Source organism: Miscanthus floridulus, chromosome 17, assembly GCF_019320115.1.
Source record: "Miscanthus floridulus cultivar M001 chromosome 17, ASM1932011v1, whole genome shotgun sequence".
Classification (NCBI taxonomy): domain Eukaryota; kingdom Viridiplantae; phylum Streptophyta; class Magnoliopsida; order Poales; family Poaceae; genus Miscanthus; species Miscanthus floridulus.
This window is the reverse complement of record NC_089596.1, coordinates 13,602,485-13,619,304: the sequence shown is the minus strand read 5'-3', so window position 1 is coordinate 13,619,304 and position 16,820 is coordinate 13,602,485. Positions and strand designations below refer to the sequence as shown.

Here is a 16,820-nt window from a genome sequence, read left to right as displayed (position 1 = left end):
GACACGAGACCGCAAGTCTGCCCGCTTGTACATTGGATGCTTTCAACCACAGCGTGCTGTGTATGAGCCAATGGAGCCTAGAGAGGACGTCCAGAGGAAGAACTGGAAGAATGAGGTTGGAGAAGAGGTCCATTCTTCACCAACTCCGATAGCTCAATCCCCAGCACGTGTGGAGGCCATTGACTTGACCAATGATGATGAAGACGAAGTACTCCAGCCACTGCCTCGTATAGGTTGGACTGACAAGTTAAGCATCAAGAAGCTTGATGACAATGCCTTCTACCATGACTTGCTGACAATGATGTTGGAGTACTATTATCCAGACCTGCAAGCCACTCTGGAGTATCATACTACGGAGCATAGTCATCCTCTGATTGGTTCATATTGGGATACTCGGTTGCTGGTCAAGACCCCGAATATTCGCAAGATAGATGCCGTTGTCACCCACCATGTAAGTCGGGCTACCGCGGAAAGAAGCATGGAGGATGCTGCTTCCATTGCACTTGCCTACTACCGAGGCCGACTCTCTGATGATAAGAAGGACGATGGACTCTTGTATTACCCATGCTATCTTCCAAAGGAAAATAGTTGGACCATAGAGGTCATGGTAAAAGGATCGAAGACTCTTGAGGCCACCGTTGAGTTAAACCGTGAACTCACAAATGAGGTGGGAGCGTTAAAAGGAGAGCTGAAGAAGGCACAAGACATGATCAAAGAATACCAGAAAGAGATCGATGGCCTTAACGCCGAGTTAGGCCATCCCAAGCTGTTTGAGAAGTTAGATGAGCCCTCCACCAAGAAGAACGTCGCCCCTTAAGTCCATGAAACCATTGTAATAGGCACGTTTTTAGTATCGTGAGTCGAGTCGAGTCTTTTAAGTGTTTGTGAACTATTGGTGTGTTTGTTGGATTATTATTGTGATTTAGGTGTGATTTGGATCTTTGTGATGAGTGCTGGAACTTTGAGGGCATGTCCATGAGTTCCTTAGCTAAAATATTAAGGTTAAAAGTGCTATAATAAATAATTTAGGTTGGTCTATCCTGTCTCTTTGCTTGCTGTTTTCTGGAGCAGTCAGTGATGTTTTGGTTATAACTTTTCACCTATTCGAGCAATGGTTATGAAATTTTACTAGGAGTATATAGACTTCTGTGTATTTCCAATGGCACAAGAATCACCTTTTTATCTGTTCATATCTGAGAGTTGTGACTGTCACAATATGAACTTTTGTGCTGTCTGGAATCTGAGGACAGTTTCTGTTGTGGTCTGTTTTTTATTATTGTAACTTCAGAATCAGAAAATGTGGTCTAAATGAAAGTTGTAGATAATTTCTTAAGCTTTCCAACCGTATAAAGATCATCGTATTTGGATGTCTGGAACTCGAGTTATGATAGTTTTTCTGACCTGCTGATTCTGCATCACGTCCAGAAATATTCTGAATTGCTTATCTCTTACATATTGGTGATGTTTCATGTTGGATCACAGATGTCTGGCCATGGAAGAGGTAGAGGATGTGGGAGAGGTGCTCCACCACCCCCACCACCACCCATGACCGCAGCAGAGGTGTTGGCGATTCAAGGACAGTTCATGCAGTCCATGATGCAGTTCTTTCAGAACCAACCTATTGGAGCACCAACACCTCCACCACCAAGAGACAAGCAGAGGGAATTCATGCAAGGACATCCTCCAGTTTTCTCTCATGCCGCTGACCCCTTGGAGGCAGATGATTGGCTACGCGCAGTGGGGAAACAACTCAACATCGCGCAGTGTGATGATCAACAAAAGGTGTTGTATGCATCGGGACAGCTGCAGGGAGCAACTCAGACTTGGTGGGAGTCATATCAGTCTGCTCATCCCAACAATGCTCCTGCTATCACTTGGCTAGAATTTGTGAGGGATTTCAAGGCACACCATATTCCAGATGGTTTGATAGAGCTCAAGCAGGAGGAATTCAGATCTCTCAGGATGGGTTCTATGTCTGTCAATGAGTATCACGACAAGTTTGCTCAGTTGGCTCGCTATGCTCCTAATGACGTGAGGGAGGATGCAGACAAGCAATGTCTCTTCCTCAAGGGAATTTACTATGATCTCAGGTTGCAGTTGGCTGGTAACACATATGCTAATTTCCAGCAGTTGGTGAATCGCGCTATTGTGCTTGACAATATGCGATTGGAGAGGGACAGGAAGAGAAAGATGAAGGGACAGGTCTCCGGAAGCAACACCCGCCCGCGCTATAATAATCAACAGAGGTATCAAGGTCCAGTCAGTCAGTGGAACTGTGGTCAGTTTCCACAACGCTCTCAGAACCAACAGCAGAATTGGAACCAGCGTACCCCGCAGCAAATGGGCAATCAGACTCCACGCCAGGAAACGCCCAACAATACCCCGATGAAGAGCAGTGCACCTAGTACTCCCAATAGGTGTTTCCGGTGTGGAGATGTGGGACACTATGCTAACCATTGCCCTTAGAAGCCGAATCAACAGACACCTCAGAAGCAGAATAGCAACCAGAAGCCCGCGTACAACACTAGAAGAGTGAACCATGTGGCACCTGAGACTGTGGTTGGAGCACCAGAAGTTATGATGGGTACGTTCAACATCAACTCTATCCCCGCTAATGTTCTTTTTGACTCTGGAGCTTCGCATTCTTTTATTTCACAAGCATTTGTTAGAACGCATAGCATACCTTTAATTGCAATGAAGACCCAAATACTAGTAAATTCACCGGGGGGATCAATACCTGCTGCACATTGTTGCCTTTCAGCAAGTCTTACCTTAAGGGGGGTAGACTTCACAGTCAGTCCTATTGTGTTAAGAACTTTTGGAATCGATGTGATTCTGGGTATGGATTGGATGAAAGAACACCGAGCTGTAATTCAGTGTCAGGAGAGAGTTGTAGCAGTGACAACACCAAAGGGGGATCGAATCAGTGTTGGCGTGATAGTGCAACCACCACCAACAGCTACAGTGAATCAACTAGATGATGATGCTAATCCCCAGGACCATGTTGTGGAGGAGTTTCCTGATGTCTTCCCCGATGATTTGCCAGGTATGCCACCTGACCGTGACATTGAGTTTATAATTGAATTATTACCTGGTACTGCACCTATAGCTAAGAGACCATATAGAATGGGGGTTAACGAATTAGAGGAACTTAAGAAATAGTTGAAAGAGTTGTCAGATAAAGGGTTCGTACGTCCTAGTGCATCACCTTGGGGAGCGCCTGTGATCTTTGTTGACAAGAAGGATGGAACATAGCATATGTGTGTGGATTATCGATCTCTTAATGAGCTAACTATCAAGAACAAGTACCCGTTGCCTAGAATCGATGACTTGTTTGATCAGTTGAGAGGTGCTTGTGTGTTTTCTAAAATTGATCTGCGTTCTGGTTATCATCAGTTGAAGATTCGGAGTACTGATATAACAAAAACAACTTTTACTACGAGGTATGGGTTATATGAGTATACAGTTATGTCATTTGGTTTGACCAATGCACCTACCTACTTTATGTATATGATGAATAAGGTGTTTATGGAGTATCTTGATAAGTTTGTGGTAGTATTCATTGATGATATATTGGTATTCTCTAAGACTGAAGATGATCATGCTGAACATCTGAGATTGGTGATGCAGAAGCTTAGAGAGCATAAGCTGTATGCTAAGCGTAGTAAGTGTGAATTCTGGTTAAGAGAAGTCTCTTTTCTTGGACATGTGGTTTCTAATGGTGGCATAGCAGTGGATCCAGGCAAGGTGAAGGATGTACTGAATTGGAAGCCACCTACTGATGTAAGTGAGATCCATAGCTTTCTTGGTTTAGCTGGTTATTATCGAAGGTTCATTGAAGGTTTCTCCAAGCTTGCTCAACCCATGACAGCCCTGTTAGAGAAGAATGCTAAGTTTGAGTGGTCTAATCAGTGTCAAGCTAGTTTTGAAGAATTAAAGAAGCGGTTGACAACAGCGCCAGTGCTGATTTTGCCTGATCTAAATAAGAAGTTCTCTATCTATTGTGATGCATCTCGTCAAGGTTTGGGATGTGTTCTTATGCAAGAGGGTAGAGTTGTTGCTTATGCATCTAGACAGCTGAGGAAACATGAGTTGAATTATCCTACTCATGATTTGGAGTTAGCAGCTGTGGTTCATGCATTAAAAATCTAGAGACACTATCTGATTGGGCATAAGAGTGATATCTTTACCGATCATAAGAGTTTGAAGTACATATTCACTCAGACGGATCTGAATTTGAGACAACGTCGTTGGTTGGAACTGATCAAGGATTATGATCTGGAGGTGCACTATCATCCTGGTAAAGCGAATGTTGTGGCTGATGCACTTAGTAGGATGAGGTATGCCAATGAGCTTCAGATGGCGCCTGTGCCAAAGGAGTTATGGGAAGAGCTTCAACACTTGAACCTTGGTATTGCTTATAATGCTATGGAGATAGAAGTGACACCTACACTAGAGCTTGAGATACATAAGGGTTAGTTGGAGGATGATAAACTAAGGGAGATAGCAGGTAATGTAGCGCTTGGGAAAGCTCCAGGTTTCAGCATAGATGAGAATGGGACCCTATGGTTTGGAAAAATAATCTGTGTGCCTGAAGTGAAAGCCATTCGTGATGCAATTCTACGTGAAGCACATGATTCAACTTATTCTATCCATCCTGGTAGTACTAAGATGTATCTGGATCTTAAAGAGAAGTATTGGTGGTATGGTCTGAAGAAAGATGTAGTTGAGTATGTTGCTATATGTGATACTTGTCAGAGAGTGAAAGCTAAGCATCAGCGACCTGCAGGATTGTTGCAACCTATGAAGATACCTGAGTGGAAGTGGGAAGAAGTTGGAATGGACTTCATAGTGGGGTTACCACGTACTCAGAAAGGTTATGATTCAATATGGGTGATTATGGATTGTTTGACTAAAGTTGCTCATTTCTTACCTGTCAAGACCACTTATAGAGGACCAAAGTTAGCAGAACTATACATGGAAAGGATAGTGAGTTTGCATGGCGTTCCAAAGAAGATTGTGTCTGATAGGGGTTCGCAGTTCACTTCTCATTTTTGGAAACAGGTACACACTTCGCTGGGCACAAAGTTGAATTTTAGCATAGCCTACCATCCTCAGACTGATGGACAGACAGAGAGACTTAATCAGATTTTAGAAGACATGTTGAGAGCATGTGCATTGTAGCATGGAACTAGTTGGGATAAGAGTTTGTGTTATGCAGAGTTCTCATACAACAACAGCTATCAACAGAGTCTCAAGATGTCACCGTTTGAAGCTTTGTATGGGCGTAAGTGTAGAACACCCTTGTTTTGGAATCAAACTGGTGAAAGTCAAGTGTTTGGACCAGATGTGCTTAGAAACGCTGAAGAGTAGGTGAGAAAGATTAGAGAGAATCTGAGAGTGGCACAAACCCATCAGAAGAGCTATGCAGATAATCGAAGAAGAGACTTGGTATTCGAAGAAGGAGATTATGTCTTTTTAAAAGTATCACCTATGAGAAGTGTGAAAAGGTTCAACATGAAAGGTAAACTAGCCCCAAGGTATGTTGGTCCATTTAAAGTATTAAAGAGATGTGGAGAAGTGGCTTATCAGTTAGAATTGCCTGAGAGCCTGTCTGGTGTCCATGATGTGTTCCATGTGTCTCAACTTAAGAATTGTTTGCGTGTGCCTAAGGAACAAATACCATTAGAGGAACTTGCTATTAAGGATGATCTGACATATGAGGAGTTTCCAATTAAGATTTTGGATATAGCTAAGAAAGTTACGAGAAGCAGAACAATTAGGATGTGTAGGGTTCAGTGGAATCGGTATTCGGAAGCAGAGGCAACTTGGGAAAGAGAAGATGATTTGAGAAAGACATACCCGCAGTTGTTTGAGTAAGCACAGCCTAATCTCGAGGATGAGATTCTCTTAAGGGGGGTAGATCTGTAACACCCAAAAATTTGCATCACTTTGAAATAAGTGAATTTGAATTATTAGTGATTTGGTGAGCATGCAAATCTAGTTAAATAAATAATTTTTGTGAAAGTAAAATTCATCCTAAGGCTAGAGACATGTTGATGCACTCATGCTGGAGCATATTTTAATTGTGATGGACTGGTTTTTGTTGCATGTGAAAAGGAATTCAAATCCCTATTGAAAATCCATTTGAAAATTCTGGAAATAGAAAGAAAAAGATAGAAATTCCTTCTTCTCTGTTCTGGCCGCGAGGCCCATCTTTCCCTCTGGCCCAGCGCGCTGTAGACCTCCTTCCTCCTCCTTCTTGGGCCGCAGGCCAGCCCAGCTCACGGCAGCCCACAGCGGTAGCAGTCCTCCTCTCTCTCTGTCTCGCTGACGAAGCGGGCCCACATGTCAGCGGTGTCTTCCTCCTCGAACCGGACTCGGGTCGGACATGGCACCGATCGAGCCACGTTTTTCCTCGCGTCCTAGTGCGTCCGCACCGCGCCTTCACCCTATAAATCACGTGTGCGCATTCCCATCGCCTTTTTCCCTACCCTAGCGATCGCCGCCTTCGCTTCCCGAGCTCGCAGCGGCAGCCGCAACCCTAAAAGGCCGCCACGCCGTTAAATTCCGCTGCTACGGTCCATCATCACCTCGGTAAGCTAGCTAGGTAGCTTCATCTTGACCCCGCACATCTTCCTGAGCCTTTTCCCGGTCCAATTTGGCTTGAATGGCGACTTCATCGTGCGCAGGAACGCCGCCGCCGCCTCGTCGTGCCGCGCGCTCTCCTCGGATCATCGCCGGCGTCATCTTCTAGATAGGTGAGTAGCCCTTGAGCTCCCGGTTCGTTTGGTACCGGTCTCGTCACAAATGGCGCCCTAAATCGCTTGGACAGAGAACTCCGGCGAGTTCTACGGCCGCCGGCCATGGCCGCCGTCGCTTCCTCCCTCAATTCCGGCCGGCAACGCCGCCTCCTCCCTTCGGGTCTGATCTGGATCGTCCGATCTGGATCCAACGGTCCATAATAGCCCGTACCCTTTTGCGTGCACTTTTGCTAAAGAGCCCCTGCGGTTTTTAAATATAGAACCCACAGTCCCATGGCGTATTCTAGTGAATACATTTTCTCGTTTTGAAAACGTATTTTCCAATTTGCAGATTCAAATAGAAGTTCTAATTAATTACAATTTTGCCACTGCCTTTAATTGCTCATAACTTCTTCGTTTTAACTCCAAATTGATCCGTTCAACTTGCATTAGATTCATCTTTTCGAGATCTATCTGTTCATATAGTTTGTCACCATGTTTTTGAACTTTAAATTTTGAGTTTAGATTTAATCTCTTTCTTTCATAGGGAAACTTGTTTTAATCCTAACTTTCTCGTTGTAACTCCGTTTTTCGTGATCTTCGCGTCTGTGTGATCGTAGCGACGTATAGAATAGTTTTATGAACTTTTCAAAACTGTTTGTCTCTGTTGGTGTATTGTTCTAATTAAATTTATTTGTTTGCCTCGTGTATGATTGCTCGGATGATTGTATGTTGCTGCTTGGTGATGTTGATCGAGTTCAGACGGTGAGGTTTACGTTGGTGATCAAGAGAACTTCTACGATCAGCAAGACCAGCAAGACTTTCAGGAGAACTTTGATCAAGGCAAGTATAGCTAAGGACCTTCCTTGTTGTCCTATTCATGATGCTCACTAAAATACATATGCATGTGTCTTCCTTGCTACCTATGGTAGGATTTCCTAGGTTTTGAATACTCAATTACCTTGTCACCTTGGGAGGTTTGCATTGGGTAGTTCTATTGCTAGTGCAACAATCATGATCTTGAAACTTGATTAATGAATATGCTATAAACATAAACAAGATGACTTTTTAGCAACAGAAGGACTTGTCTTGTAACTGATTATCTGGGATTAACGTACAGCTGTGAGGGCTATATGGCTCTGGCTCTAGTTATTTGAGAAACCCTTTTCTAGCTGGTTAGAGGTCTGCGAGTTGGGTATAGGACAGCCTCTGTCCTGTTGAGCCTAGCTTTGGAAGCGGCCTTTTACTTTATTTTTGGAAGGGGGTTTCCTATATCTAATGACCCTGCGGCCCTAGCCGGTTAGACGAGCTCTAGGGTGGCTTTATATGGTTTCCAGTGTTTTGGACCTTGCAAACCCATACATTTGGAAATCATGACTCACAGTGAAAGTGTACACCTCTGCGCAGAGTTAACAAACTGTTATAATAGCCGTGCTCACGGATAAGAGCCACCTTGGAACACTTACATTAAGGGATAATGATTTTTACTTGTTAAGATGATCATTTATGTTAATTGTTTAAGATATTGATTATTCATGTTCATTGATCATGTATTATGGGGTATTGCTACCTTGATGTTAATAAATGCTAAACTTGATGATGACTTAAATGCTAACCGCAGTAAACCAGTGTCAGCTATTTGAGCCTCATGAACCCTTAGTTATCTTGTTAAGTACGACATGTACTTATGCCTTGCTTTATCTTTTATGTTGGAAAAATTCTGGATGGGTAACAGATCAAGATTGGATTGAAGATTATTGTGATGAGTATTAGGCTTGGTGTTCACCAGTTGACGTCCCTGTTGGAGCTTCCGCAAGAGAGTTATCTTAGTAGCTATTATATCTATGTTTGAGACTATGTGTTGAATATTTATTCGCTATGTAATAAACATTGTGTTGGTACAATTCACAATTTGTCCACTTATGTGTGCGACCGTTCCTAGGGTGCACATAAGACTTTATACATCCTCTTTTGTTCTTAAAACTGGGTGTGACAAATATCAAATTCAGAGAAACTTTACTTTTGTCTTGAAGAATTAACTTTCTGATCAAGCAACCTCTTCAGACCCACATCGTTTTTTTTAAGGAACAGGAGGGACCTTAGTCCCTACTGAAAATTTTATTAGAGGTTCAAACAAAAACAGATTATAGGTAGATGGTGACATGTATTATCGGTTCCTGTCGGCTCCAGTCGGTCTTACCGGTTCTTCCAGCTTGCACACCATCCACCATGCATGCATTGCGAGCTTGCAATCCAAGGTTCAAATTGTCTACATCATGCTAGTTCATCAACACCGTCCATCCACTACTAAAAAAGAATTTGTAGCAACGCCTCCTTTTTTAGTACAAATGCTGGTATTTTCAGCCGTCCCTACAAATGGGCGTCGAATAATAAAAATTAAGTATTGAAATTTGAAATTGTCAAACATCCTTGGATGGAGAAATGACCATAACAAAAGTTGTAGATCCCAAAAAGTTATAAAACTTTGTAATTGACAACTTTTTCATTTGAAAGCATCTTGTCAAGAAAAAATACGTTTAAATTGCTCACATTTGAAATTTGAATTTTTCAAATGATCTCAGATGTAGAAACAACCAAAACAAAAGTTGTAGATCTCGAAAAGTTATACAACTTTGTAGTTGACAACCTTTTCATTTGAAATCATCTAGCTAAGGAAAACTACTTTTGAATTTTCTAAATTTAAAATTTGAATTTTTCAAACGGCCTCGGATGGAGAAACAGTAAAAATGAACGTTGTAGATCTTGAAAAGTTAAACAACTTTGTAGTTAACAACTTTTCCATTTGAAATAATGATAATTACGTCTAAATTTGCTACATTTAAAATTTGGATGGAGAAACGACTAAAACCAAAGTTGTAGATTCCTAAAAGTTATACAACTTTGTAGTTGAGGACATTTTCATTTGAATTCATTTAGAGTCCTAAACAATCATATTAAATTCGATTGAGTATAATATGAGGATAAAGAATATCTGTTATTAGCACGAGTGTGGGGGTGGAGTGGTTAGAGGAGTGGCACGCGATGCAGGAGGTCTCGGGTTTGAGTATAATATGAGGAGAAAGAATATCTGTTATGCGCTTAGATATATACTATGTTTAAAGTGGGTAAGTCCAATAACACCGTTCATGCATGCGCGTGATAGTGATACAGTGATAGTTGTTAGACACTACAAGTTTTTTTTTTGAATCATAGACACTACAAGTTGATGCAAGGATTCTGACATTCTGGTGTACATTTTTCGGTGCCATTCTAGTGTACATTTTTCGGTGTCAGGATGGTGCACACAACACACAGGCCATTCTCCAACTGCTACGACACGCATGCATGGTTGCATGCTGCTCCCCTTGTATAAATAGAGATCAGCAGCTGCCCCGCTCTTCATCTCCTCATCACGTACCATCTGCATCGAGCTCAAGCTCAGAGTGAGCGTAGCATCTGATCGAACAATAATGAGCTTTTTACTTGTATGACCATGAAAAAAATGGCTCTTCCTAGTATGACCTTTTTTTTGAACTTACTTATATGGTCCCGAAATCAAATTTGCTTCCTTCTATTCCGTTTGTTTTTGCCACTGGACGGTGTTAAGTCGAGGGTGAAATGATCATTTTACCTCTGGTGAAAAAATAAGAGTAAAATGCATTATAGGTCCATTAACTTTTAGAGGGTGCCATCTGGATCCATCAACACTCGAAGTGTATTTTTTTGGTCCATAAACTTTTTATGTAGTCCACTGTAGGTCCATGCCTTTTCGAGAGCTGATAAATTTTCATTTAACCCCTCCCTTCAATACCTCTGTCTCAATACAGCCCCCACGATAGCCCGATCAATGGGCGGGCAGCTGCCCCCATGGCGACCGACGCTGGGAGTGGGGCCGGGCGGAGGTGAATCCGGGCCGGATATCCCGGCGGCGGCGGCCCCCTCCCCCATCGCTGGGCTCGGTCTCGATCAGATGCGTGGTTGGATGCGGCGGTATTGGCAGAAATTACAAAAGGGCAATTTAGACATTTCGCATATCAACTAGTGGACAAACTAACATAATACTCTAACAGTCTTGACAGAAGGTCATACAAGGAAAAAAATTTCATTTTGGGGTCATATAAGTAAGTTAAAAAAAGACCATACACGGAAGAACTATTTTTTTCAAGGACGTACAGGTAAAAACCTCAACAATAATCCATTGTTCATGCACTAGGCACCATGAGGTCGACGTCGTCTCCTCATCGGCGGCACATGCACACGCCTCGCCATCACTGGAGGTCAGGTTCTACAAGGACTTGTGCCCGCAGGCTGAGGAGATCGTGCGCAACGCTGTCCGCCGTGGCCTCGCCCGCGAACCTGGCCTGGGCGCCTGCCTCATCCGCATGCACTTCCACGACTGCTTTGTCCATGGCTGCGATGGCTCCATCCTCATCAACTCCACGGGGCCGGACCACCAGGCCGAGAAGGACTCCCCTGCCAACAATCCCAGCATGCACGGCTTCGATGTCATCGACGACGCCAGGGCCGTCCTGGAGGCGCACTACCTGTGAACCGTCTCCTATGCCGACGTGGTCACGTTCGCGGCCCGCGACGGTGGCTACCTCACCGGCGGCATCGACTACCACGTCTCCAAGGGGCGCCGCGATGGCTGCATCTCCAATGCCAACTGTTGGGATAAACCACGCCATGTTTAGTATTTTCAAACGCAAACAGATAAATCCGCAAGCGCACGGATACCGCTATAGCTTTCATCCGGGAGTATTCCAAGGTATCGTATTTATCCATAGGGAAACAATGGTTAAAGAAGTTGATAGTTCACCATCATGTATCTACTAACTTGTATACCAACTAAACTAAAGTGGGGCTATGTGTTGTTTATGATAAGAGTTATGAATAATGACACACACATAAGAGAATTCCATGGTATATAAATGAGTAGTCTAGCTAAATTGGGAGGACAACGGTTGAGTTCAAGGTTTCTAAATACTTCTCTAATACTTTGGTTTTATAGGGTATAACTTAATCATGGAGGTGTTTCTTTCAAGAAAGATGTAACATTCTATAATTTTATCTCACTACTATTTTATACTTACTATCAACCCCTTCCGCTGCTATGCTAGTTGGGTATGCTGTAAAACTTTCACTTTGTGCTCCCTACCCCCCCCCCCCCCCAAGAGCATCTAGTGATCAAAATGGAAGTTGATGAGGACATCACTATTTTAGATGCACCCATCACTCCTCCAACCGCTATGCAAGGACCAATGACTAGAGCTCGAATGCGGTAATTAAATGTAGAGGTGAGCTCGTTCTTAAGCGATGCTTTTCAGATATATGAGAATAGATTGTTGCCTAATGATGTTTTAATTCTTATGAACATTGGAGAGGGTCATGAAGTGCTTGGACAAAGGCATGGAGGTGAAGGAGACTAGCAAGGGCGTCCAAGCCAAGAGGGAGGTCCAACACAAGTCGAGTTCGAGTCCAGCTTGGCCTTTAGGAGCAGCCAGTACTAAAATAGACACCTAGGATGCATACAGACTCCGGGTTGGACGTTCTACCCATACACCAAAATATGACAAGATAACCTAACCAACGACGCCGGTCTCACATGAAAATTCCATAGAAGTCAACATGAATTGTCAAAACAAGTCTACATCCAGAATCTGCCAGGGTGCTTTCGACACTGTCTTTTGGTCTGCTAGATCGTGTATCGTCATAGTGACAATTAGGTGGCTCGTCCAGAGGGTACTCATGCTCCCCATAGACTTTATGTTGAGCCGTTGCCGCTCATGTTAGGTTTTGGCTTTTTTCTTAGATCAATATGTCTTCAAACAATCACATCGGTATGTGAGACTCCAACTTCGAGTGCTTAATCATATATCCATAATTATCACTTTATTTGAGCTGCGTTCTTTGGAGTTCTTGCTTGTGTGCTTCGATTCACAGGCAGATATTAGCCTTCTTGGCGAGGTCAACTGGATTGTGACACGATTAATAACCAGAGGAGACGTGATGCTAAGAGTGTAGGATTTGGTCTTTTAATTTGTAGCCAATCAGTGTGTTGCATCTCCACCAAATCAATAGTTACCTCTATCTAACAGAAGATCGAGACCTCCGTTCCTATCAGAAGTGGATAAGAGTTAGGTACAGCATGACATAAAGGGCAATAGAGGAGAGATTTCACCAGCGCAAAAGAGCAAGTTATAGAAATGAGAGGGAACAATGAACATTTTGGTTTGGAACTGCCGAGAGGGACGGGGAACTTCGGGATAGTTCATGACCTGGATGCTTTATTGTGTCATTATAAGCCCAATCTTTTATTTCAAATAATATTTAAACAAAATCCAAGGAGAAGAAGGTTATACACTAAGATGGCTAGAGCATAAATTCAGCAACATTTAGCTTGGGAATGGATTCAAGAGTCTTGTATGTGGGTTTAATTTGCCTAACATGAATTAATTAATAACATAACCAATTGAAAACTACAAGCACGCCCTAAGTTAAATACCTGGCATATATTTTATAATTATATAATAAAATCATATCCCAGAAAACTCATGTATGCTCATGCCCATGTTTGATTTGGCTTCATAGCCTTTTTTTTCTACAATTGCTAATTACTATATGCAGGATGCAGTACTGGATAATTACCGTGTCAATTTTGTAGAGAAAAAAAAAACTATTGTGTCAATACAACACAAGAATGAAATATCAATTCTTTTCCTCCCCATTTTTAGTAACTCTGAAGGATTCAAACATGTCATGTATTCCAAAGATTTGCAACTTCGTCACCCAAAATGCACTGGAGTCCTTTTCTGATCTGACTTAGGATAGGCGTAACCACTTACTACAAAAACTGATGGTTTATCTGGACAGGTTTATTGTTTGGAAACTGTCTGAAGTTGTGTGGTTTCTTTCTTCTCAGAGGAGATGCAGTGCGGATGATATATATCCTGTTCCTGATATATAGAACAGTCAAATGCCCCCCAAGCAGTTGCGTATTCTCATCCATTTCTTCATGTTTGTTGTGGTTAGGTAGGCTAATATAACCTGTGGCATCATCAACCTTTAGTACAAAAGTATTTTGGCATGGATTCACATTCAAAAACATCAATACTTTTGATCATTCTGCAGGCTTCAACATAATCCATACGGATTCACATTCAACCGTTAGTGTCTCTTTTGACTTGGTGCTGTGAGGTGTGAGCTACAAAAGGTAAACGATCTAAATCGACAGAAATTTTGAAATTGTGATGAGACACGGCTTTCATTTGTCCCGGTCATGCGGTATCATTATCGACCATGTCAATGAAACTTTAACTCTATATGTCTAGAATAATTCTCTGATCAAGCAAGTAACCTTCAGACTGACATTGTTTTCGATCTCTAAACAACTATCTGCTTTGCTTATCATTTGCTGCTACTACAAAGTCTGGGCAACATTAGCTAGATGGTGACATATATGTTCTACAAAGTCCACTAACATGGTTCTTGTAGCAGTTGTTACTTGTTACTTGTTAGGTTACATTTGGCGATCCAGGGATTGGGTATTGAGTTGACTCGGTTCACAGACACGGTATTCCATCCATGCACACCAGCACACGCCATGCATCCCCTCAGTACTGTATAAATAGAGATCAAGCAGCTGCGCTGCTCTTCATCTCTTCATCGCCAGCTCGAATTCTCGATCGATCTCCAAAGCTAAAGCAGCTAATAGCAAGCTCAGAGTGAGAGTAGCATCTGATCGACCAATATATAGCCCATATTGTTCACCGTCGCCATGAGGTCGACGTGGTTGGCATTTGCCTTGTCGGCGCTCTTCGTCGTCTCCTCATCGGCGGCACACGCACACGCCTCGCCGGCGGAACTGGAGGTCGGTTTCTACAAGCAGTCGTGCCCACAGGCCGAGGAGATCGTGCGCAACGCCGTCCGCCGCGGTATCGCCCGTGAACCCGGCGTCGGCGCTGGACTCATCCGGATGCACTTCCACGACTGCTTCGTCAGGGGCTGCGACGGCTCCATCCTCATCAACTCCACGCCGGGCAACAAGGCCGAGAAGGACTCCGTGGCCAACAACCCCAGCATGCGCGGCTTCGACGTCATCGACGACGCCAAGGCCGTCCTCGAGGCGCACTGCCCGCGCACCGTCTCCTGCGCCGACATCATCGCGTTCGCGGCCCGTGACGGCGCCTATCTTGCCGGCGGCCTTGACTACAAGGTCCCCTCGGGCCGCCGTGACGGCCGCGTGTCCAAAGAGAATGAGGTGCTCAACAACAATGTCCCCTCCCCGACTGATGATGTCGCCGAGCTCATCGAGAGCTTCAAGCGCAAGGGCCTCAACGCCGACGACATGGTCACCCTCTCCGGCGCGCACACCATCGGCCGCTCCCACTGCTCCTCCTTCACGAAGCGCCTCTACAACTTCAGCGGCCAGCTGGGGCGGACAGACCCGTCGCTCGACCCCGCCTACGCCGAGCACCTCAAGATCCGCTGCCCATGGCCGTCCAGCGACGCCCAGATGGACCCCACGGTGGTGCCGCTTGACCCAGTCACGCCGGCCACCTTCGACAACCAGTACTTCAAGAACGTGCTGGCGCACAAGGTCCTGTTCATCTCCGACAACACGCTGCTCGACAACCCCTGGACGGCTGGAACGGTCCACTTCAACGCCGCAGTCGAGAACGCATGGCAGATCAAGTTCGCCAAGGCCATGGTCAAGATGGGCAAGGTCCAGGTGCTCACCGGCGACGAGGGAGAGATCAGGGAGAAGTGCTTCGTCGTCAACCCACACTACTAGTCAAGTTTGGCTAATTAGCTCGTGTACTATGTTTGTTTATACGTTTCCACACGTCAGTACGTCATAATTTTGAGATTGTTTTCTCTTCAAGTCTGCGAATGAAATCAAACACAAGTTTGTCAAGTAAAATGGTGTAATTTGCAAAACATGAAGAAATTTAGTGATGACATCCTCTTATAGAAATATAGAAGCTCTACCCCCGGCAATCAGCAGTGTGTCTGTACAAAACCGAGAGTTTTAGGAGCTTCTTCTAGCATCTGATTTTAGCTCACGCTAGTACACTAGTGCTTTCTCTTGACGCCAATAAAAATACATGATTTCTACTTACGGTAGCCTTAAGAAAACAACCAGTAATTTTTTTTATAGTGGCGGTTTTCATAACCTAGTGTAACTATAAATAAACGCTGAATATTAAAAATTAAATACTAAAATTTGAATTTTTCAAACGACCTGAGATGGAGAAATTACCAAAATAAAAGGTGTAGATCTCAAAAAATTATAGAACTTTGTTGTTTACAACATTTCCATTTGAAATTATTTCATGTTTCAAAATGTTGTTTGAAATTCAATTTTAAAATGGTTGAAGAACTCTGATCTCTTTTTTTAATCTCTGGTTTAAACTTCTAGCTAGTCTTTCTCCATCGTACTATCTTCAAATTACTCGATTTTTTTTCTAAAATTTTATAAAATCATGATCTATCAATTTATTGTGTTCTTACATCTAATATTTTGGTCATCTTTTCTTGTAAACATTTCAAAATTTGAGTTTCAAAAATGACTACTTCAAACAGCATTTTGAAACATCAAATGATTTCAGCTAAAGAAGTCATGAACATAAAAATTGTAGAACTCATCAAGATCTACGACTTTTATTTTGGTCATTTCTTCATCCGACAAAGTGGTAGTAAACATTGTTCACAAATGACATATCTCTTATATAGTTTCATAAACTATGTGAGAGATTTATGAAAAATATAGACTATCACTTTATCAGATAAAGAAATTACCAAAATAAAAGTTGTAGACATTGGAGAGTTCTACAACTTTGTTGTTGATGACTTTTGCAGCCGAAATCAATTGTTGTATCAAAATGTTGTTTGAAGTAATCATTTTTTGAAATTCAAAATTTAAATTGTTCAAACCAAGTCACGTGAAAAGATGACCAAAATAAAAGTTGTAGATCTCGATGATTTCTAGAACTTTGTAGTTGACAATATTTCCATTTGAAACCATTTTATCACGGAAAACTACGTTTGAATTTCTTAAATTTGAAATTTGAATTT

The 16,820-nt window shown here is 42.9% G+C and overlaps 3 protein-coding genes across 3 annotated transcripts; all 3 read left to right on the top strand.

Annotated features, from left to right (window-relative positions):
- Nucleotides 1–1,545: 1,545 nt before the first annotated feature.
- LOC136515271 (uncharacterized) lies at nucleotides 1,546–2,466 on the top strand. The gene has a single exon (XM_066508913.1). It carries the CDS (start codon nucleotides 1,546–1,548, stop codon nucleotides 2,464–2,466), a length of 921 nt encoding a protein of 306 aa, XP_066365010.1.
- Nucleotides 2,467–10,610: 8,144 nt separating this feature from the next.
- LOC136515269 (peroxidase 5-like) lies at nucleotides 10,611–11,293 on the top strand. Its single transcript, XM_066508912.1, has 2 exons — nucleotides 10,611–10,645; nucleotides 10,957–11,293. Exons 1-2 carry the CDS (start codon nucleotides 10,611–10,613, stop codon nucleotides 11,291–11,293), a joined length of 372 nt encoding a protein of 123 aa, XP_066365009.1.
- A 3,135-nt stretch (nucleotides 11,294–14,428) lies between these two features.
- Nucleotides 14,429–15,537, top strand: LOC136518259 (peroxidase 5-like). Its single transcript, XM_066511899.1, has one exon. The coding sequence runs from the start codon at nucleotides 14,521–14,523 to the stop codon at nucleotides 15,535–15,537; it is 1,017 nt and encodes a 338-aa protein (XP_066367996.1). The 5' UTR covers nucleotides 14,429–14,520.
- The last annotated feature ends 1,283 nt before the right edge of the window (nucleotides 15,538–16,820 follow it).

Bases quoted from the DNA above. Each gene is read 5' to 3' on its own strand.
- LOC136515271 (XM_066508913.1), top strand. From the start codon at position 1,546: ATGACCGCAGCAGAGGTGTTGGCGATTCAAGGACAGTTCATGCAGTCC.
- LOC136515269 (XM_066508912.1), top strand. From the start codon at position 10,611: ATGGCGACCGACGCTGGGAGTGGGGCCGGGCGGAG. The intron at 10,646-10,956 runs GTGAATCCGGGC...TTCATGCACTAG, and splicing joins GGGAGTGGGGCCGGGCGGAG to GCACCATGAGGTCGACGTCG.
- LOC136518259 (XM_066511899.1), top strand. From the start codon at position 14,521: ATGAGGTCGACGTGGTTGGCATTTGCCTTGTCGGCGCTCTTCGTCGTC.